Below are 23,607 nucleotides of genomic sequence, written 5' to 3' on the forward strand. Positions count from 1 at the left end.
GAAATAGTTCTCTCTCCCTCTCTCGTTCTCTCTGTTTCATATGGAATTGCTCTGTGTGTGTGAGAGAGACTAAAGTTTGAATCTAGAGCCTTACACATCACTCAAGTACTCTACCACACTTATACATACTCAAACCTTTAAAACATTTAATTTTAATTGAGTGTATATGAGTATGAGCTTGCACAAATGAGTACAGTGAGTGGTTGAAGAGGTCAAAAGAGGGTGTCAGGGTCTCTAGAACTGGAGGTAGTTGTGATGCACTGGATATAGGTACTGGGAGTTTAACTAACTCAGGTCTTATACAATGGTAATATTCACTCTTAACCACTGAACCATCTCTTTAGCATCCCCTTCCCACTTATGCAAACTCATTGAGATTTGTATATTGGTCAAGTATATTGTTTGAGTGGCTAGGCTAATTTGAGTGTATGGTGTTTTATTTGTGAGTTTATTAAAATAAAGTGATTTATATTAAAAAGTGATTACATTAAAATTATTTTTATCTAGAGAAAGTATCTCATTAAGTTTCCAAGGCTGGTCTTGAACTTGTGATCCTCTAGACTTGGCTTCCAAAGTAGCTGAGATCATAGTTATCAGTAAGGACTTCCAATTGCACTCAGAGACATCATGTTTGTAAAGGAGCAAAAGAGGTCAATACAGAAAACAGACTACAGAGTGGGGGGATCTGGCATCTTCTCCAGGGAAATATTCAAAGGAGGCTTTTGAAGAATTTTAGGATTCATTAGCATGGCCAAGGAGCATTTCCAGGAAAGGGGACCAGTGTTTGACACACAGGGGCTTGCCAGGAGTGGAGAGCGCTCAATGGTATCAGGCAGTGTCAGGGATTGGCCCAGAAAGGGGGCCAGGTTCAGTCTCAATGGCCAATGGAGCAATAGATTCAGGGATATGCTGTAGAGAGTTGCCTGGAGGGGAGGCATGTGTGAGCAAGGTCTGGAGGCAGGCAAGTTCTGGGTCACTCCTCCCATTGGCCTTTACTTTGGTGGCTCAGTGTCCTGAGCTATACAATGTATTGGTTTCCCAGAGATTCCTGCAAACTCAGCCACCTTTCTCCTGCAGTATGGAAAAGGCTAACACAATATGGTTCTTCATGATACCCACCCCACTCCAAATTTCACTTGTTTTTTTGGATTTAACATAGTAGATCTCATGGAGAGGGTGTGTTTCTTTGATTTTTCTGTATGAAGGAAACTAGGCCATTAAAGATGAACTCATTTTTTTTTAATATCAATTTAGTTCTACCAGAAGCTATTTCTTAAGTCCAGAATAAAAGCCTGGAGGTGAGGTAGAGGTATATTAAATACCTCATTGAAAGGTTCTCTGTGACCTCAATTTTAACAAGCTCATCTGGAAGCAGAAATTTGTGCAAATCATCCAAATTATAACATTCAATTTAACTTACAATTGGAGATATAATTACTTTAAAGAATGTAATTAAAAGTAATTTTCTATCCATTTGAGTCAGAGTTAAGAAATACAATAATAATGTAGATTTCTAGAAACTACTAAAAGTTGTCTTCATTTCTCTTATCTCCTAGAAAAATGCTTTTCCTGGTGATCAGGCTACAGTGTGTGCAGGAAAGGGACTATGCTGCTGTCTCAGTCACATCATTGTCTCATGATCAGAACATGCATTTTATATTGCATCTTTTTCCTTGATGCTATAGGTAGCTGTTCAGCCACGAATTTCATAATCCATATTGCTCTTGGTTTTCAAAGAAAACTATCTTTTCCAAAGCATTTTGGTAGACTAATGACACTATCTTTTCTGGAATTCTACTTCTAATTCTAATAAGATATATCAGTAGGAATAGGTATTTACAACTCAGGCTTTGGAACCACATCATTTGGGTGTAAACACTAACTCTAGGAATGAGATTTTACATGACTTTGTCTGATTCTTCATTTCTCAAAAGAGGACATTTGCCATGTTGTTTTTGGTGACTTAAATCTCATGTGGGAAATGCTCGATTCTCAGTCTGGCATCTCATCAAGATTCTATTGAGGACTAATTTTAATCTCAGAAAACAATCTTATTTTGACCCATGGCATTATGCAAAGACAATATTATTGGAAACCTAAAGTCTTGGATTCCCAGGGTCTGCTTTCCTTTTACTTTTTCTCTCAAATGTCATGACTAGAGCTGGGGAGATATGTCACAGATTAAGAACACATACTGCTCTTGCAAAAAACTAAGTGTGGTTCTCAGTACCCATGTCAGGCAGCTCCCAACTGTCTGCAACTCCAGCTCCAGTGGAACCAACACCTCTGTTGACTACCATGGGCACCTGCACACATGTGAACATACTCCCCCACAAATAATTAAAACTAATAAAAATCCTTTAAAAAGTGTCATTGGTCTCATTTGTAACATTTCCTTTATGATATTAGCTTAAGGATCATATGAGATCATACATGTGGAGAAATCTTGCAGGTGGCTGGCACATGTAAGATACATGGCAGTTGGCTATAGAAACATGATCTGAAATGATCCATCTAGTTGCTACATTTGCTGAAAAAAGTTCCCCTAATGGCTTGTGTGCTGTTGTGTTTGCAGTTGCCAGGATATGCTCCATGGGGATTTCATCATGCTTTGGGAGTTTGGACTTAAATTTGGGCTGGCACTGCCAGATGGTGCCACCTGAGTATTTGAGCAGCATACAGGCTTTATGTCTTAATTATCCTAATTCGAATGAACTTTATACTGTGGCTTGAACTTTTCGAATAGGATTTTCATGTCTCTCTGTAGCATTTTATATTGCATCTTTTTCACTGATGTTACAGGTAGCTGCTTTTTAATATTTAACTACGATGAAGCCAGTGTAAAACTATTACTGCACATTAATTTTCATTTGGTTTATCTGATTAATCTCTTTGAGATAGCATTTTAGAGTAGATGTGAAATTACTGGGTTCATTGATCTGAGTTTTACACAGCTCTTGAAATATACTTTTCAGCTTTTTTGTTGGAACTGTGTCATCCTTTGTGTGGGGTTTTGAGACACCATACTTCTCATAGTATCTAGTACACGAGTTCTCCCTTCTGTATGGTTTTAGTTACTCACAACAAACTTCAGCCTAAAAATAGTAAGCAGATAATTTTAAAAACTAACAAAATAAGAAATTTATAAGTTTTAAAGATTTCTTTAAGTGTGTATGTGTATGAACATATTTATGTGGATATCCACAAAGGCTGGAAAAGGCCATTGCATTCCTCAGAACTGGAGTTACCAGCACCTGCAAGTCACCCAACATGAGTTCTGGGAGCTAAACTCCTGTTCTTTGCAGGAGCAGCAAGTACTCTAAATTTCTGAGTCATCTCTACAGCCTGGATCTACACATTTAAAAATGCATAACCTTCTGAATAATGAGATAAAATCTTACTCTGTCCTGTTCCATTTGCTTTGAGCAAGAATCACTCTTTTGTCCCATATTTACACTGTATACCCTGCCTGCACATTAGTCATTTAGCAGCCAACAGTACTTTTGGTTATCCTACCAGCTGTCATGGCATGGTAGGGCTTTTGTTTAATAACCTCTGTCTTACTTAATAGTACCCTCCATAGGCCAAGAGGAGTGTCTGTGGCAATTTTATTAAGGCATATTATTGTTCTGTTACTAGTTGCTTAAATGTCTTACTAAGCCTACTTGACAAATTAAAGTTTCTCATGGGTATATATGGGCAAATTTTTGCTATATATGAGGTTTGATTATGAATGTTTCAGGCATCTACTTGGGGCCTTGGGATGTGTACAGTGCACATGAAGGGTGATGACTGTATCAGCTTTGTTTATTCTTCTTTAAATTCATTTATTCTATGTGTGTGTGTGTGTGTGTGTACACATCTATGTGTAAACTTAAGTGAGTTTATGTGTATCATGTGCATTTAGGTGCCCATGGAGGTAAGATGTTATTAGAACCCATGGAACTGGAGTTACAGGTGGTTGTGGGCCAACATGTGGGTGCTCAGAACTGAGACTGTGTCCTCTGCAAGAGCAGCAAACGCCTTTAACATTTGAACCACCTCTCCAGCCAATGTTCTTATTTATTCACAAATGGTATTCAATGGTATTACATTTATTTTTCTATACACGTAGAGATAAAATATTTTCTCTATTAGTGCATGTATGTCTGAATATCAAAATAACGAATGCATGAATCATCTGTGTTCACAGAGTCCGTTTACCACCTATCCCTGCAGAAAATGATATGGGACCCACAGAAAGTCCAAGCTGATCTCAAATCCCAATTTGGTTTCAATGGCCATCAAGTGGAACATATCCTGAATTATTCATCTGAGCTGAAGGAGGTATGTATGCATGCTTGTCGTCTTCTCATGGCATTGGGTGTCTTTAGAGTGACTCTACAACTGCAGTTTCACATACAACTGCAGATTCAAAGATTTAGATAAAACACGAATTTGTGCTGCCTATTTCCTTGCCATTACTCTCTAAAGAGCACCACATAGTAACTGTTTACAGAGCGCTCACACCATGTTAGCTATTTTAAGTCACCTAAAAATGAGGCAAAATGTATAGGCAGATATTTGTAGGTCTTATGCAAATACACACCATCTTGAGTAAGAGAACTGACAGCTGTAGGTTTTGAAATATTTGGAGCATCCTGGAGTTAGTGTGCAATAGAAATGGAGGGACAACTGTATACCACCAGGACCAGTTGGGTAGTAGCAATGGGAGATGGTAGTCAGGAAGGTGAGTGAGTGCTGCTCCTAAACTCCAAGTTCCTTAGGTATAGCAGCCCATAGAGATGTTTCCTTGCCCTTCCCTTCCCTTCCCTTCCCTCGCTTCATCTTTCTTTCTTTCTTTCTTTCTTTCTTTCTTTCTTTCTTTCTTTGTTTGTTTCTTTCTTTCTTCCTTTCTCTCTCTCCCTTTCCCCTCCCCCTCTCTTTCTTTCATTCATTTCTTTCATTCATTCCTTCCTTCCTTCCTTCCTTTCTTTCTTTCTTTCTTTCTTTCTTTCTTTCTTTCTTTCTTTCATCAGGGTTTCTCTGTGTAACAGCCCTGGGTGTCCTGGAACTCACTTTGTAGACCAGGCTGGCCTCAAACTCACAAAGATCTGCCTGCCTCTGCTTCTCAAGTACTGCCTGGAAAGATGTCTCATTCTTTCCCTTTCATTTTATCTCAGCACTCAGGCAGTTAGAATATGAACTTGATTACTCTGGGAACCATCAGTAGGAGGAGCCAGACTAGGCCTGATAGAGGTGTGATGTAGACCTATGAGCGTGGCTCCAGGCAGGAAAGTGGGTCTCAATGGGAGCAGATATGTGGGGGATTATCCAGGCAAGGAAAAAAGAATGGGTATGAGAGAAGATGGGCATGGAAAAACTGAGTCCCAATTTCTAAAGTAGATAAAATAAAGGTGTCATCTTAGCCCACCCTTAGAACATAGTTAATATGAACATATGAGGGTGTCTTTTGCCTGTAGATCACTCTTCTATGGCCCCCAGACAATTTGGAAGCCCTTCTGCTTTGCAGTAGGTACAAGAGCACACACCTGCATCCTTGGTCCATGAACTCTTTCTCTTGGACCCTACCTATGTCTATAGGACTTTTCTTGTATGTTAAGTGAAGACTCGGTATCTCCTTTTGGAGTCTTGGAAAATACTCATGTACTTAGGGTGGGATCTAACTTATTTCCCTGTGATTTTCCATGTCCCTGTGAGTAAGCATCCTTCCCTGATACATTATCCATGCTTTGAACACACGCCTCCATGCCAAGGGTTTTGAAAACTCAATTCATGAATTTGTTAATAGTGTTTGTAGGTGGGTCATTTGTGAAGTAACTAGGACCAGTCATGGGGTGCTTTGCTCATCATGACACAGGTGGATTTATTAGTGGAGGGGGAGACCTGAGTGTTACATTCACTCTATATGGCCATGTAATACTCCCTGCCATGCTTTGATGAAGAATAAGGCCCTCATCAGATTCCAAGAAGATTCTCAGACTTGCCAGACTCTTGGGCTAAGGGAACCCAAGAAGCCCAGCAGGTTTAGGCTTTTTTTGTTTATCACTTGGAGATCTTGTATCCATAAGCCCTGGGGGGTTAGGATGGGAAACCTGAGGGTTGGTGAATCTGCTTCCCACTTTCGTGAAAAGCCTGTGAATGTCTGTCATCTGTTAATGTCTTTGGGTCTTCTCTGCGTCCAGCCTGACTTATGTCTTTCCATTTCCCATGCCTGTTGGGAGCCTCACCATACATTGCTTCTGGACTGATGTGGGACTTATCAACACCTTTTTCTGCCTCCACGAAATGATCAATGAGTTCCATGTACTAGGAGTCCCCAAGGTCTTGCTCCAGCCTCAGTGCTCTCATGACTTCTGCAGCCTCTGTGATAGGGCCTGTCAAAGGGAACTTGTCTGTGCATACTGTCCTCACAGACAGAGTGTTTCAACCTAGTCAAGACCTTATCTTTCTAATAGGATACATGACCTTGATATTACCGAGAGTGAGAGAGAGAGAGAGAGAGAGAGAGAGAGAGAGAGAGAGAGAGAACAATAGCAATCAGAACCAAACCATAAGGGGCCCTGTGCTTTTCATAATCGCAAGTGCCATCTGAGTCCTAAAGGAAAGTGTGGGATGAGCAAAGACACTTTATTGTTCTTTGATTATGTCCATTGTTTTTGTCTAGCTTGATGTTGAAATGCCACAACTTGCATGCATGCCCCTGGGATGCTTTTCTCATAACTCCGGAGGCTGAAAGTCTGAGGGCAGGGCACCAGGAGACTGGGTAAAGTCCACTCTCTAGTTGTAAGACGACAGTGTCTTCTTGCTGTGCCCTCACGTGGTCTAAGGAATGACCGACAAGCTCATCAAGCCCCTCCATCATACAAGAAGTGTTAGTCCAATGATGACAGCCTCTTTCTCATGAGCTCATCTACCCATGTGCTAATCACCTCTCCATTACTGTAGCAACTTCCTAAGATTTTTGATCACATTAGTAGAAGAAAGGTTTGTTTGCCTCAGTTTCAGGTATCATGGGTCTCTTGTCCCCTGTATTTTGGGGGTTTTCAGGGAGGTGACACATTTTAGTGAGAGAAGCTATTTACTTCATGGTGGCCCAGAAGCAAAGACAGAAGGAACAGGGCCCCAATGAACTGTAGAAGAGCATATCCAAGATGATCTGGTTTTTCCTTCCTGTGCTTCACTTCCTAATAATACCCATGGGCCTCTGGAGAATACCAGTTACAAACTGCAGAGCTCCTGTGGGGCTCCTCTTCCTCACACTGTCACTTTGTGGGTGACGGCTCCCATGTAGGCATTTGAAGGTGTTGAAAACATTCCTACCGCAGCAACCATCAACAGCACTTCTGATGACAGTACAGTTACTGTAAGAATCTAGAGTGGGGTGGATGTAGCTCCTTTTGCCACACACATTTGTAGAGTAGTTTTAGAGAAGTAAATACATGAAAGAGAATTGGTTCAAAATGGTAAAGCGATGTCTAACCAGGATTGCTTTAAAATATATACTGTCATTGATAAGCAGTACCTGAGTACCACTTTGCGACAGGTCTAGGGATGATAAGGCATGTAATACAAGTGTCTCATGCCCAGATCAGACAGTGAGAATATATAAGAAGCAAAGGCAGGTAGACTTCTTGGCTCAGGATGGCTTTTGGTGGGAGGATGAGGGTGAGCCACATTTGACTTAACCATGTGTCTTCCTGCTGGAGAAATACTGGCTCCTGCTGTTCCTAAAAGAGTGGGATCCATTTTCGTCTTTAACTATAGAGGCCTCCCCCCTCTCAGGACAAACACAGACATCATGAGTGGCAGAGCACTGCTCAGGTGAACACATGAGCTTTGACTCCAGAAAGCCTGGGGTAATATTTTGAAAGAAAAACATTCCGGGAAAAACTGCCTTAATTCTAAGTATTGTTCATGTTGTTTCCAGATTCCTACACACCAGGTCCTCAAGAGGATGATATGTTCCATCTTGTCCAATACTTCTGAGGATGAAGCTGAGAGCAAGGGCTACCAGGCAGACTGTCACCCCAAGTGGTCAGCAGTCAAGGACTATATCATCCATGCAGTCAGTTGGCTGAAACTCTATGCACAGGTGCTGTTGTGTGTCTGAATGCTCCCCGGGCAGCAGATCTTCCCTCCTCATGTCATTCACTATGAAATTCTATGATCTTTCTCTGGGAAAGACCTTAGGACCTCCGCATCTGGTCATTGTGACCCACCCTCACATGCATCCAACAGCTTTAACTCATCATACTCTCAGTCCAAGCCACCAAAACCATGTGACCTAGGCACACAAACACACCTGTTAGCTAAGAGGTCCCTAGATCCATGCTGTGTTGCTGGCACGCGAGATCCCTGGTGCTGCTGCTTTGAATGTCATACAAGCATTAGTTTTGTCTTGTGCCGTCTCTGTTTTTCCTTTGAAACATGAAAAACTAATTTAAAGGCCTATTAGCTGTCTCCAGAGACATAATGGGAAAAGTGTTCGCTGGGAGCTGTTTCAGAGATGCTGGTGTACAATAGCAGAGTACCCTGATAAGTGGAAAGTTGATAGCCTCCAAAGCTCACAATGGCCCTGGCCAGCTCTCAGCTCTGTTCCTTGAGATACATGGACACTAGCAGGCTGCACTCCCACCAAAGTACCACCCACTCCTTGTCAAGTATCATATCCACTTATATATACTTAGAAAACTCACCCTGATAAGATCTTCTTAACCTCCAAACACACATGATTAATAAAGAGCAAAATCTCAAGTACAAAAAAAAATCTTCAGAAAAATATGCAGGACTGTTCACTTGTTAGTGTGTAACTTATCCATCATTGAAGTGACCAAGAGATAGTCTTAAGGGACCAACACTAAAGTGGTAATCTGGGTGGCTAGTTCAGACTTCGTCAGTCTACCTGCCTTTGCTTCATGGATATATACACTGGGCATGAGATACTTGTGCCACATGGCTAGTTGCCTGCGGTATCATTCCCAGACCTGCCACAAAGTAGTATTCAGGGACTACATATTAACACAAAAAAGAGTATATTTGAAAACTTACAATTTCATCCAAACTATTCTCAGTGTGCTATCTCAGTTTTCAAGTTAGAGTTTTGTTTTGTTTTGTTTTGTTTTTTTAAATGAAATGTATAGTCTTACCTTAATTTGTTTTATTTCTCTTAGAGGAAAGAGAAAATGAATAGGGGAATAATAAATAAGCTGTTCCTTGTTGACATTTATAATCTTTGAATTTTGAATAGACATGCAATCATGATACAATTGTAATAGATATTTTAGTTGATCAGAAGAACACAACACAACAAAACCAAAACCTTGTCCTTTGGAATGGTCTGTTACTGTTCCTTAAGCACAGTGTTTCTAACATGATTAATAATCTACTTTTGTTTCTAAATTTGCAGGTGTTTGACCAGTGGCAGCAGGGTGGTCTGCTGCAGAACCTGCTCACAGGTGTCAGTCACAGCCTGGCAGCTCTTAGGGAGCAGTTTAAAGAGGAAAGTGAACCATGGAAGGTAGTGGAAACCCTGCACACTGCCATTCTCATCCTGAGTGACAGCTTGGCAGCGGATGGCCCCAGAGACAGCCATCTGTTTTCACAGATGTAAGCCATATGTATGTCTTTTGTCACTGAGTAGGCTTGATCATGCTGACATTGTAGGAATGTACAATGATGTTGTAAGAAACACATGCTGTAAAACTGTAACTAAACAGGGATTCCAAGTTACTATATAGGAGACCCAAGGCTTTTATTGTGGTTTGCCAGGGTAGACCTATGCAGTCGTCTGGACATGGAAGTGAATATGTGAAGCTGTGTAAAGGGCTGTCTGATTGTGGTGGCATACACCTCTCATCCCAGCACTCAGGGGCACAAGAGCTCTTGAGCTCAGGAGTTCATTCCAGCCTCTGTGACAGTAGTCCTTCCTCAAAAAACATCCAACAAAACCAAACCAAACCAAACCAAACCAAATGAACAAAGCAATCTTACAGGCATAGGAGAATGTGCCAGCTTCCTGAATTTCAGGTTGTTGCCTTTGCCTAAAACGAACACACACACGCTAGAGGTGCTTTCCCATGAGGTGCATCCTGTATTCATATATAAGGACTGTACAGAGCTGAAGCATTCACACAGACTCAGTTATCCCGTAGTAGTGGGAAAATGTGGGACTTTGATTATTACATTTTTAATATAACCAAGATTAATTCACCCAAATGGTAACCTTCTCATTAGACCACATATTTTATTTTAGTGTGTTTCTTTAGGTGCTGTGGGTCTACAGGATAAAACTAACCTAGTTGGGATAAAGAAAAGATGTCATTTTTGTTGTTGTTGTTGGAGAGGGTGGCTAACTGAAACATGGGAAAGCACAAATTCAAGCCTTCTGGACTGTACATCAAGGTTTTATACAGTGGCAATGTCTTCAGAGTTTTAAACAGTAGGGCCCTGAGAAGTATTTGCTAGGTAGGAATTCTGATCAGTGCTGGGCAAAAATAGTCTGTTCCTGGGTAATCTTGGAGAAGGGCTTACAGTATAGTAGGTCAGCAGAAGTTACCATTGTTTTCAAGATCAGCTTGCATGGGCATGTGTGGGGCCAGGCCATAGCTACAACTCTGTTTTCTTGTTCAACCACAGATGCATTTGTGTCTGAGAGAAATTTAGTGATGGCTTCATAACTCAGTTTTCCAGGGCCAATGTACTCCACTTTAAGTCCTCTGTCTCTGTCTCTGTCTCTCTCTCTCTATATATGTATATATATATGTCATGATGTATATGTGGGCTGTGTCTATATGCATGTGATATATGTGTTTGTGTGTTGTATATGTATGATGTGTGTATATACATGTTTGTGTGATTATGTGTGATTGTATATGTGTGGTATGTGCATATATGTCTTTGTGTATATGTATGTATCTGTGTGTGGTGTGTGCCTATGTATATAGTGTGTGGTGGTGGTGGTGGTGGTGGTGGTGTGTGTGTGTGTGTGTGTGTGTGTGTGTGTCTAACAGTTTGTACTAATGTGAATCATAAACCTCTGGAACTAATGCTTTTTTTCCTCAGAAGAAAAACAGATTTTTTTTTACTGTCTCCAAAAACATTGTTTAAACCTTAAGATTTTGTTCAAATACAGACATTCTGGCTCTGTGGGATGCAAATGGTACCACAGAATCATGAGTATAGGAGGCTATATTGTTACGATTGCACCGTGAAGAGTAACTAAAGGTTTCATGCTCTCTCCCATTTTCTAGTGTCCACTTAGGATGTAGGCTTTTTTCTTTTCTTGAGGATCATGTGTTCTGACTGAGGAGATGCCTGGGCTGTATTGGGATTATAGGTAACAGTGCCACAGAGGCAGCAAATAACAGGGGTGTGTTCAAAAAGAAGGACAAAGGCAGGGATGTCGGTAACCTCGGGATCCCTGCACTATTTGTAGTGTCTTAAAACTGTAGTTGGTTTGCTTGGGAAATTTAAGGGACCAATAGTTACATAATAAACACACCACAGTAAGTCACATCAATTATCTTACAGACCCCAAAGACCTCCTGACACTTCAGCCCAGGGTCCTGACCCTTCTCTGACACACAAGAGTGAAATCCAAGGAAGAAATCCAAGGAAGATCCAGTTGCTCCTTAGTTCATTGAGATTAGGGAAGCTGGAGATTTCACTATACGCTGTCCACCAAACCACAGCTAACCTCTGTATGTAGCCAGGCTCAGAGTTTCGCTCTCTACTGCCGAGCATTCAAGGCCGTTAGTCCGAGGAATCTCCTTTTCCATTCAGAAACCACAAGTGCTATACTTAGTACAAAATTTCCCTCTGTTGCTGTCTGGGCAACAAGCTGATCCATCACTTGTGCGATTCTGTCACCTTCTCTGGGACCTCAGACATCCTATCTGGTAATGGCTACCAGATACTCCCTCAGGCTTTACCTAGTTACTAAACCATTGATCTTCTGGAGATGGTGTCCTGCCCAGTGTCCTCATCTCTTCACATTGCTGAGCTGCTCTGATTGACAGAGAGGCCCCTATACAGGCAATGCCCAAGCTCAGTGGAGAATATTCCCATGTCTACCACTAACATCCAGTCCTGTATCTGCTTCTGTCTCCTTCTTAAACTTTCTCCACCTTTCTCCTCTTCAGATTCACTGACTTTCTTACATGGATGTCAAATGTCCCTTATACAGTCTTTAAGACTTTGCAATCCTTTTCACTAATTCTATTGTTTCTGGAGTTTTCTTTTCCTCCTCCCCCTCCTTTTCCTTTCTCCTTCCTCTTTTTTCTCCTCTTCTCCCCCCTCCCTTCTTTTCATGGCATCCCATTTCAGCATGGATATTTGTGGTTGAATGTGCCAGCTTTCTCTCTGATGTCCTTTCTTACCTGTCATAATTAATGACTGACCCCTCTTCTGTTTGGTCCATGTAGCACTTTTGAGTGTTTCCTCCTCGTTAGGGACTTTTGCTACTGTTTCTGCTCTACCTCTTGCCTCTGTTTAAACTTTGTCTGTCTCTCAGTATATGTATTCATATTAAACCAAGCAGCCACGTGTTGCCAGGCCTCTGTAAGATTCACGTTCAGCCTTGGTAAGAAACTGTACCTCTCTTATACCCGGTGTTGGTTCAGGAAACCACACTTGTTTTTAATCCATTGTGTCCATTGCCAGGCTTTCATATCGTCCTCTGGAGTCACTGCAGACTCTCTTGAGATTTTGTCTGTTCCTGCCAATTGTGTGCCTGGGCCCTGGGAGCTCTGCATCTGGGCTCTAATGTGTAGCAAAGATTCTGGGCAACATGGACTTACAGCGTATCCTTGCGTACCCCAGCAAGCCTGACTTGTCAAACACACATATAGCTGTTTGCTTACAGATGTGGTCCTAGAATTCCCTTGATTGTTAGAGCTTGAAGTAGCCCAGATTCAGATTCCATACCCCATGGTAGGTGGCCTTTTCCACTTAGAGAGCAAAATAAAGCATAGCTGTCTCCTCCTTTCTCATTCTTTCCATGAGCCAATGTGCTTGTTCCTCAGTACCTAGAATGTCTTAGAAAGTGAACAATCTGACCTTGCTTCACCCGTGGAAGGGTTAGTTCAAGAAGCTGCCCTTCATGCTGGGTAGAGAGAGCTGGTACATCCACGTGATGGACTGGGGATGTTTCCTCCTTCCTGCTGATTCCACCAGGACCCTCCTCACTCCTCTACTCTCTGAAGCGATGGAATCCAACTGAAGCCACTGTCTGTCAAGCTTGTACTTTACCTAGCACTGGTGAGATGCTCTGAAGAGACCTGGTGGAGCAGGTGTGAGGAAGTCCAGTTATGGACAATCAGTGCAGCTGCGTGCAGGTTTCAGCCCAGGGAGTGTTTTGCTTGGGCTCTTAGTAGCCACATTGTTCATCTTTTGTTCCTCATCTGGCTATCCTTTTCCTGGCTGAAGATGCAGTGTGCTTCCAGGAAGATGCAGAAAGCCTGGCTTTGGCTGCTCTGGGCCCTGTTCCTTACTGTGACCTGCAGATGGCTCTTCACTGTCCCACACTGGTTTCCATTTGAGCTTCTTCTCGACCTCAGTTTGCAGATCATTTCTTTTCTGCTTTCTCAGCGCATTGCATCCTGCAACCATTTGAGCCACACATCATCCTTCTTTACAGACTTGATGGTAGAGCATCTTCTGGGCCTCTGCCTCTTCCTGTAGCTTCAGCTCCCCGAGGAGTAAGACAGAGCCAGATAGGTATTGCTGGAGATTCAGCCCTCAGTGGTTTTCCTTCTAGGATTTCAAGGTGAACATCTTAAAAAGAATATTTCTTACAGCAGGCCCCAGGTTGAGTGCTCTTTCCGCCTCATTAACCCCAGACACTGCAGGTGTCTTACAGTCTTACAGAGTTTTCTTTCTTTCTTTTTTATTCCTTTGATTTTTGGAGACTCTTAACTTAGCCTATGTAGGATTCCTTTAACGGGTCTTTTATGTCACTTTTACTCCTTTGATGGGTCAATATTTTGAAAGTCAGATTAATTTTCTGTGCCCTATAACTGTAAGCTTTAAGGCATTAAAATGTAAGTCTCCCTGAACTGGCCTTGAACTCACTCACAATCCTTCTGCATTAGCCTGACAAGTTCTAGGCTGACAGGCATAAACTGTCACTCTCAGCAATGTATAAATATTTGTAAATGCCAGCTGATGCTTTACCCTAATTTTCACCAGTTTCACACATTTCTTGAGGTAAAGAGAATATTTAATCTGGGTCTGCTTCCTAAAAGAATCTTCCCAGTGGAGGATTCAATGACTGACAAGCTAGTTTGTCAAAAACCCTGTTATGTGCTGCAATGGGCCTTCCAATCTGTGATTATACTTCCCTAAGCACTGGGGCGAACCCTGCTAGATACTGTAGTGGGGTGAACGCTGGCAGGCACTGCAGTGGGCCTTCCTGTCTGTGACCATGCTTCCCTGAGCAGTGCGGTGTTTCCCTTTGCTCCATCTTCTGAGCTGGTACATTTACTTATTCTTGTCCTCAGATTCCAGCTTCTGGGCAAGTTGCAATGTGTGGTGTCAGACCTGTCCCCATGGCCGGTTCTGAAGAGATTGCCCCTGCTGGATACTGTTCTCAGAAACATGGTGACCCAGGACTTGCGTTTTGTCCAAGGTGAACTAGCTCTTCTTTTTTGTCACCCACTTACCACGAACAAATGAAACACTTGCTGGAAAGGGGCAGACTTGTTCCTCATGATGTGTTTATAAAGTTTCCAGCTGAGCTATGCTGGCATATCATATACACTTATTTATTGCTACAGTGACCTCAAGGATGTTTCACATACACCATGCCATGCTGCTGTCACAATGAAGGTCACATACTTCTGTTTAGCAGAGCCTGCTGTGTGGTCTAGGACAAGCCATTTCACGGGATGGTTTGACTTTCTCACGGACACCAACCCCATGCTTCTCAGGCTGGGAATACACACTGTGCATAAGGGCAATGGTACTTCTGTTTGCCCACCCTCTCTACTGGTCAGAGCCTGCTAAGAGTACAGAATGCCCTATTTTGAACTTCTACTGACTGGCAGGTGTTCCTTCTGCCCTAGCTCAAAGAAGGCAATTTTACACTTTTCCCTTCATGGGTCAAATTCTTTTCCCTTCCTAGGGAGAAGAGAGAAAAAGTGAGAGAGAAAGGACATTGCTTTAGAAACAGAGTGTTCTCATGAGTTTTCAGAAAGGATAAAATCACAGTCCGTGATGTTCCCTTTTCCTTTCTAATAAGATTATGAAGTGTTTGATAACAGGTTGGGTTCACTGAAATTCATATTTTTTTGGATTCACTTTACTGTCTTATGGTTATGGATAGAATCCAAGATTAAACAAGCCTATGTCAGGTGGACAGTGAGACATATTTCTTTCTTTCAGGAGTCCTCAGTTACCTGGAGACATCAGCAAGGGATTTTATGCCTGGTGGATCTGGCAGCTGGATACTAGAAAAGGATATGTTCTTCTGGGGGCTAAAACAGGTACAGATCATAGACAAACCATTTCCACAAAACATTAAAAAATACCCAAGCAATATTCAGTGTTGCCTGTGTGAGTTTTGCTGGCAAAACAACAACAGACAGATTTTTGGAGAACTCTGGGCTTCACTTTAACATGGTTACTGTTTCCATCTGTAGTTCTTGATTCCATGGGGAACATCACCCAGTGTTCCTAAATGTTCCCTCTTCCCATCCTCATTAAATTTTCAGCTGTTGACAAAGAACGCTTCTGCCACTTGCCTGAATGGACACTTGTCCCAGGAGGCAGCCCTCCCCATTGGGAACGCCAGCATCTGGAGAAGTCTCTGGGGAGTGCTATGCCACGACCCCTCCGTCAATGAGACCAGTGTTTTACATGAGCTGCTTCTTGCAGTGAAGGAAGCTGTGAGTATTCATCGTTAGATCTTTCCAACAGCACCAATGGGATGAGTCACTCAACATGGTAATCTTAAACCTAGAATTTGAACTATGTAAGTATTGGCATCGCTGAAAGGACACTGCCGCCTGAATGGTGGCTACCCATCAATTCTATCCCTCCTGATTACTTGGGTGTGGAGGTGCATATTCCCTGCCACAACCTACCTGGAAATCTCTAAGAGGACTACAAACTTTCAAAAACACACATCTGCCTTGCAGGTTTCCTCATCTCTTGCCCACTGTGTTTCTAGTTGCACATGGTAAGCAAAGTGCAGAGTGAACTTCAGCAATCTGTAATTGTGCAGCAGCTTATAGCCATGGCTTTTAGTGATGCGAGGACCTGAAAGCCATCCTCTTCCCCTATCCCTGCCTAGTATCCAGGAAGCTATGCTGAAAATTCTCACAGACTATGGAATGCTTGGAAAGAAGATTATGTCAATGTTAGCACTTATTTTCTTACAGATAATTACAATGTATATTCTTATGTTTATTATTTTGCTCCTCTCACAAATCCTACCTCTTAAAATTTTTTTTCCTGAAATTACTGAAGTGATAAAAGCAATAAAATAGAAATGATGTCAAGCTAAAATGAAAGTGTAAGTAACAGTGTGTACATAGTCAAAGCCTTCATTGTCCTCTCCGCATCTATTACATGTGCCAAGGGATGTACAGCACAAACATGAAGATCTTCTTGGGCTTGAGCAGGGCCGATAACACGAGCGCAAAGCAGTTCAGCATCTGGACGTTTCCCCAAAGTTTATGAGTTTTAAATGTGGAGGAAACCTGGAAGCTAAGAAAAGCCATAGCCAATGCTAGTTAGACAGAAAGGTATATATGAAGTCATGCTGACATGGGAAAAGCCCATGTGGAGCCTGGACTGCCTCACAGGGATCAGCGGGCGGCAAGAATTCCTCTTCAGCTGTATGAGAAAGCCTTTCATCTGGAAGCTAAGTGATCTGTCCTAACAAACTACCCCAAATCTCAGTGGCTGAAAACCAACTCTCTGATCTCTCATGACTCTGGGGGCTGAAGGGGGCTCAGGCAGCTGGAGTTCTCACAGTCTTACAGATGTTGAACTGTGATCTGTGGTCATAAAGACTGGGCTTGGGAAGTTTGGCTAGACTGAAGTCATGGAGTTCATCTTTTCTCTGTAATAAGGCCATGTGGGCTTCCTCGATATTCAAGGATTCCAAAAATGGACAGGAAGCAAAGTTTTCAAGTTTGTGACAGCTACTCGGACTGAAATTTGTGCAAGTCACTCTGCTGCATTTATGGACTAGTGAGAGTCAGGGCCCACCCTGGAGGGACTGTGGGAGGGGGTCACCAAGAGGGAGTTTATCATATCTTCTTCTCTGAGGACTTTGTTAATTGTTCTTCCACCACATTTGGGGAGGCCATCCAGCACACATGGCTATGACACTAGAGTATCTATCAGGTGACTGATAAAGTGGGAGATAAAGATGACTTTAATTACTGGGTAAGGCTTTATGTGGAGGCTGTATGGAACATGAGTAAAAGTCAGAGTCTAGAGTGTTCTATAGTTCATATGAAACCTTGATAACTGAGCATAAGTGGGCTACACCTGAAGTGCCCACATGAAATGGCTCAGCTTTTGACAGGTGATATCTTCTCTTTTGTTTAAGGGTCATAGTTTGCAAGATGTCATTGTGGCACATACGGATGAACCAGTTTCAGAACAATTTGGGCATTTAGGTTGGCAGGAACTTGGGACACAGCTGTCAGAAGTGAACTTTACTTGTTCTCGGGTCTTCAAGCTGCCAGGAGCTGCCATGTCACCTGAGAAAGGTATCTCTCCAGGTGGCTGTGAGTACCAGCTTGTTTCCACAGTGTAAGTATGTGCTGGATGGGGCATGGGCAGGATTTCAGGTGCTATGCAATGATGGCTCACCATCAAATGTTCCATCCTTCAAGAACAGAATATATAAAGGTGCTTTAAGGGCAGTAGCCTGTTGCTATTATAAGAAAGCTTCTGAAAGCTGTAACACATCAAACCGTTTCCATGCTTAACCACTGACAACCTTTTATGAGAAACCCAAAGTCTGTGTGTAACCAAGGCCAGTGTTTGTCACATAGTTAGAATTTCCATATGGGAGACTATCAATATGAGCTGTACCTTATCTCTATTTCATGACCCTTTTCATCAATAGCCACATTAAGCTTGCACTCAAATAGGAATGCATGTTTCTCAGCCTCAAAGTTTATTTTATAATGTTGTATTTGTTTCCTCTTGATCTACTCTTTGTTTTGTGTTTTATGTATTGTCATAAATGGTTTCCCTTATCATCTAAATCAGGATAGAGGAATTAATAGATGTTAAGTGAACCATTTCAAAGATTCTAATTTTTTTTAAAAAATGTGGACTGTCAGACATTTGCATGCATTGTCTTTAGATTGGCATGTAGTTATACAGCAATGGGAAAACTGTTAGTAAGTTCTAGCTTTCTGTATTGTTTTGGCTCTAGGATGTCTCACATACTTGAAGAAGGACAAATGTCCCTGGAGCATGTATTGTATTGGAAAATCTTCATAGGGATCATCAGGAAGACATGTGAATTGACTCGATATGTGAACATGCATGAAAGTTTCCAGAACAGTCTGCCATGTAAGTTGAGAGGTCTTAATGACAGGAAATGTGTGGTGTATTCCCCCCTTAGTAACACAGAGTTGCGTTATGAAGTGCTATCATGTGTCATGGGGGGGGGTGAGGCGTAAGTGGACATCCCTCCAACACTGCTAGTTGATATGGTCACTGTGTGCAGGGTTTCCTTATAGTTGGGATCAGACTCCCCAAACTGCCTTTCTTTGTCTGACCAGGTTCTCCCAGCACTATTCACAGAGATCTTTTTCACCCTCAAAATTGTCTCTTGTTTGGATGAAAACATTTATTTTTCTAATTTTATTACTTCACTGAGAGTTATGCATACCTTCTGATTAAATTCATCCCTCCTCTAACTCTTCTCAGACCCACTTTCTCCCCTCTTCATCAAACTTTTGCATCCTTTTGTAACTTTTGTAACTTTTTTGTAACTTTAAAACCTCTCAAGTCCAATTTGTGCTGCATAACTACTGTAGAATGTGTGACTTTCACTTGAGTATGGTTGACTTACCAGGGGCTAGTCTCTTAGAGAAAACTGTCTCTACCTCTTCTAGCAGCAAGCAATTACCTCTCTATGGTGAGGGGTGTGATTGTATGCCTAGCTCTCTTCCCCATGCAGGGATTTGGTCTGGCTTGGGGTTGTACAGGTCTTGCGCATGCTTTTGCAACTGCTGCGATTTCATATGTGCAGCTGCCCTCTGTGTCCAGAAGACACTGTTTCTTGTGGTCATTCACCACGCTTGGCTCTTACACTCTTTCAACTCCTTCTTCTGAACTGATGCCTGAGACATGGATGGGGGGTATGGTATGGTATATATGTTCCTTTTAGGGCCTAGCATTTTGCAGTGTTTTATTCGCTGCACTTTGTCTATTTGTGGGTCTCTGTGTTAATCAACATCTACTGAAAATAGATTTTCTTAGATAAGGATTGAGAGATGACTTGATCTATGAGTATAACGGTAAGTCATTATGAGTCAGTTTAATACTATGTTCATTTAGCAAAATAATAGTATTAGATTCTCCTCTAGAGTCTATGATTTGTCTAGCTATAGGTTCTTAGCTCACAGTGGCGTCAGATGTGGGTTTCATCTTGTGGAACAGAACTTAGTCCAATCAGAAAGTGAGATGTTTGGTTACTACCATGATGTTCATGTCTAGTGAGATGGTTGGTTACTCCCACGATGTTCATGTCTCTATTGTACCGGTAGGCATGTCTTGTCAGGTCAGTCATTATTGTAGTTCATAGGATTCACAGCTGGCAGTGAGAATTTATTATTCTTTCTCTGGTTTTCTTTCTTCCCTCCTGCAAATCGCTGCCTTTACAGACTGCCAGAGAGTCTTCCTCCCTGGCTCTCAGTTGTAAACCTTCACCTCACTGGACAGACAGATCTTGCAGTTCTTTCTGGTTATACTCTGAAAGCTCTGAACTTCAAGGGTGTTGGAAGCATCCTCCTGGCCTGGATGATCATCCCGAATGTTAGCCGTCTCCTTTACCACCCATCTTCCTTTTCAGCACCTATTCTTGCCTGTAGTCTTTATTTTTCTATTCCTGCTAAAAAACCCTCTTGAATTAAGATAAAAATAAATCTTTCAAAATGTGTTTTTCCATTCTAATGGATAATCTCAAGTTTCCCTTTTTAGTACCAGTATCCTGAAATTTCAGGGAGACTTCTGTAAACATGAACTTTGAAAACTGCATCATTCTGTATATATACTCAGTAAGTCATTCCTACTCAATAATTAATAGTTTGGAAAATATTCTCGCATTATTCCTTTTGTACCTTAACACCTGCATTTTGCTTTCATTCTAGAACTTCTGTTAGTCACCCATTGTTCCTTTTATATGATTCTCTAATTTTATAATCTTTTTTTACTTCTTTTTTTAATTTATTTTTCTTATTTTACATATCGATCTCAGTTCCCTCTCCATCCCTCCCTCTCTTCCACCCTCCCATGCCCCCCCCTGACCACCCTCCCATCCCATGCCCCCCCCACTCCACATGTAGGGTGATGCCTTCCTGGAGGGGTCATCTAAATCTGTCAAGTCATCTGGAGTAGGAACTAGGCCCTCCTTCCTACCTCTAGGTTAAGGGAGTATCCCTCCATGGGGAATGTGCTCCCAAAGTCCTTTTGTGCACCAGGGGATACATCTTGGTTCCACTGTCAAAGGTCCCTTAGACTGCCCAGGCCTTCTAACTAAGATCCATGTTCAGGGGGTCTGAGTCAGTGCCATGTTGGATTCCCAGCTATCAGTCTGGGGGCCCATTAGCTCCTCCTTGTTCAGGTCAGCTGTCTCTGTGGGTTTCTGTAGCCTGCTCTTGTCCTCCCTCTCTGTATCTAGATTCCAGTTCAGCTCAGTGTTTAGCTGTGGGTGTCTGCTTCTGTTTCCATCAGCTACTAGATGAGAGCTCTGTGATGCTGGTTAAGTTAGTCATCAATCTCATTATCAGGGAAGGGCACTTATGGTAGCCTTTCCACGGTTGCTCAAATTGTTAGTTGGGGTCAGTCTTGTAGGTCTCTGGACATTTCTCTAGAGTCAGTTTTCTCTGGAAACCTATAATGGCTCTCTCTTTTATGGTCTCTCTCTCTCTCTCCCTTTTCTCTCATCTATTCTTCCCCTGACCCATTCTTCCTAGTCCCAATGCTTTCCTCTCCTCCCTTTCTCTTTCTCCTAGCCCCCTCTCCACTCACTACCCCCACTCCCAATATACTCAGGAGATCTTGTTCCTTTTCCCTCCTGTGAGGGTCCTTGTATGAATCTCTTAGAATCCTCTTTGTATCCTAGTTTCTCTGGTGGTGTGAATTATAGGCTGGTGATTCTTTGCCCTATGTAATTTTATAATCTTTCAGGATGATTTTTCTGAGACTTTTCCTTTATTTTATTTAAAACACTTTTAAGATTTTTTTTTTATTTATTCTGAAGACCTTCCTAGGCCCTTTAGGTATTCATTGAAAATAGCTTCTTGTGCATCTATTTTCTTATCACAAAGCAGTCTTTTTTTAAAAAAAAATTGAATGATGATTTTTTTGTTTGTTTTTTGAGGCAGGTTTCTCTGTGTAATACCCTTGGCTTTTCCAGAACTCCCTTTGTATACCAGGCTGGCCTCAAATTAACAGAGATCTGTCTGCTTCTGCCTCCTGAGTGCTGGGATTAAAGATGGGTACCACCACTGCCCAGGTTGAATGCAGATTTTTATATTTATTTTTGTTGATTTTTTTTTCTGTGTGGGACATCTCTTTTATATGGAAAATTCTATTTAGGCTCTGATGCTCTGAGGTGCTTCTTGTCCATTCTGTGTAAGAACAAAAGCTCTTCCTGCCCACAGGAAATACCATGTGCCGGGGTTCTTGTCAGCTGATGGGCTCTGTCCTGCTCAGGTGATGAGGTTATAAGCCATCTCTCCCCACAGCTGGCCTTCATAGCTTGGTATAGATGTGTACCTTTTTTCTTCTTCTGGGATAAGTTGATTTCTCTGAAGCATTCAAAAGAGAGTTCTCCAGAAGACTGTTGGCAGACAGCACTCAGGGGAACATGGTTAGACATGATTTCCAGTGCTCTTAGAAATAAGGGAGCTGATGAGAACTTCACTGTGAGAATGAGCAATTGAAGTAGTCTTCTATATTGCCAGCAGGGTGTGTCATTCACACCATCACATGCACTGATACTCTAAGTTAGTTCCAGCCAATTTCATTTCCCCAGATCAGCAAATTTCTAGTCTTCTGCTGACATGGAGGGGCACTTTTCTGTCTGGGGTGATGGAGAGACTATGTCATAATTTTCCTCATTAAAAATGTGTTTCTGGTAGTGGATCAGTATTTATCCCTAATATACAAATGGACTTTGGGAGCCCAATCCACATAGAGGGATACTCTCTCATCCTAGGCACATGGGGGAGGGCCTAGGCCCTGCTCTAAATGATGTGACAGACTTTGAAGATTCCCCCATGGAAGGCTTCACCCTCCCTAGGGAGCAGAAAGGGGATGGGATGGGTGTTGGGGGGCTAGGGGAGAGTTAGGGAACTGGGATTGATATGTAAAATAAGCTTGTTTAAAATTTATATAAAAATAGTATCATAAAAATTGTGTCTCAAGCTACATGTCCATTTTTAGTTCTATCTCTTACATACTAGGACATTTGTTCTCTAATTCATGGGTCTTATTAAGAGTTACAAGGAGAACCTGTTGAGACAAACTGTTTCTGCTCCGCCTGACTGAACCCCTTTGTTCACTTATATTCCTACTTGTAGATGTTAGTAGCCACCATCCACTGCTCCTTCCCTTTCCACCCATCTCATCTGTAGGTTCAACAGCCTTCTGTTTTCTCTTGATATTTTATAGACCTTTGGGGGATGATTGGAGAGGAAGGCATGTGTTTGGTCTTCCAATTAAATGTCTTCCTGGGGCAATGTCTTAACAGTTAAGGAACCTGGAATTGGAAGGAGCTCCCTTCCCAGTTTCTTGTTATTGGGATGATGAAGGGGAGAATGGATGTCTACTTGTCTTGACTGTTTGGAAAGTTTCCCTGACTTTTGGAAAGGACAGTTATCTTTTAAATCAAAGGTGGGACACTTAATTTGAGACCCTGTGGTGCAAGGGAGAAACCTAAAAGGGGCCCAAGTTAGTGAGGGAAATAGACAAAAGTAGAGAAAAGGTCCAGGAAAGGCTTGTGTTCACCGATAACTCATCACATGAAGCCGGACTTGAAGGATGAATGCATTTAACAGGCAGAAACAGAGAGATATTTCTCCTTATAGTACTTCAGTCACAATCAAACTAGCAAATCTTTCTACAATGGACTTCAAATTATGAAGCCTTTGATTATTCAGCAATTTTAACTGTTAAATGGAAAGTTGGTTAGCTAACAAGGGGGCTGATATTAAGTATATTTAGTGGACTATGGCCATTTGACTTTCTCCCCCCCTCCTTTTTTTGTTTGTTTGTTTATGTTATGTATGCTATACCCAGATAATTGCCTACATCCTTGCTACTAACAGTGTGGTCCCTGGAACAGTAGCAACAGCTGGCATCTCATTAGCAATGCAGATCACAGCCCCACCTCAGACCTGCAGA

At 42.0% G+C, this 23,607-nt stretch overlaps 1 protein-coding gene across 1 annotated transcript in view; it reads left to right on the top strand.

Moving 5' to 3' along the window:
* The window catches only part of Abca13 (ATP binding cassette subfamily A member 13), a 421,036-nt gene that overhangs the window by 55,767 nt on the left and 341,662 nt on the right, over positions 1-23,607 (top strand). The window contains 8 exon segments of the mRNA XM_051200607.1: positions 4,193-4,326; positions 7,931-8,095; positions 9,410-9,609; positions 14,502-14,629; positions 15,385-15,485; positions 15,714-15,887; positions 17,564-17,769; positions 18,404-18,543. Coding sequence (XP_051056564.1) covers positions 4,193-4,326; positions 7,931-8,095; positions 9,410-9,609; positions 14,502-14,629; positions 15,385-15,485; positions 15,714-15,887; positions 17,564-17,769; positions 18,404-18,543 — 1,248 coding nt within the window.

This window comes from Phodopus roborovskii, unplaced genomic scaffold (assembly GCF_943737965.1).
Source record: "Phodopus roborovskii unplaced genomic scaffold, PHOROB, whole genome shotgun sequence".
NCBI lineage: Eukaryota > Metazoa > Chordata > Mammalia > Rodentia > Cricetidae > Phodopus > Phodopus roborovskii.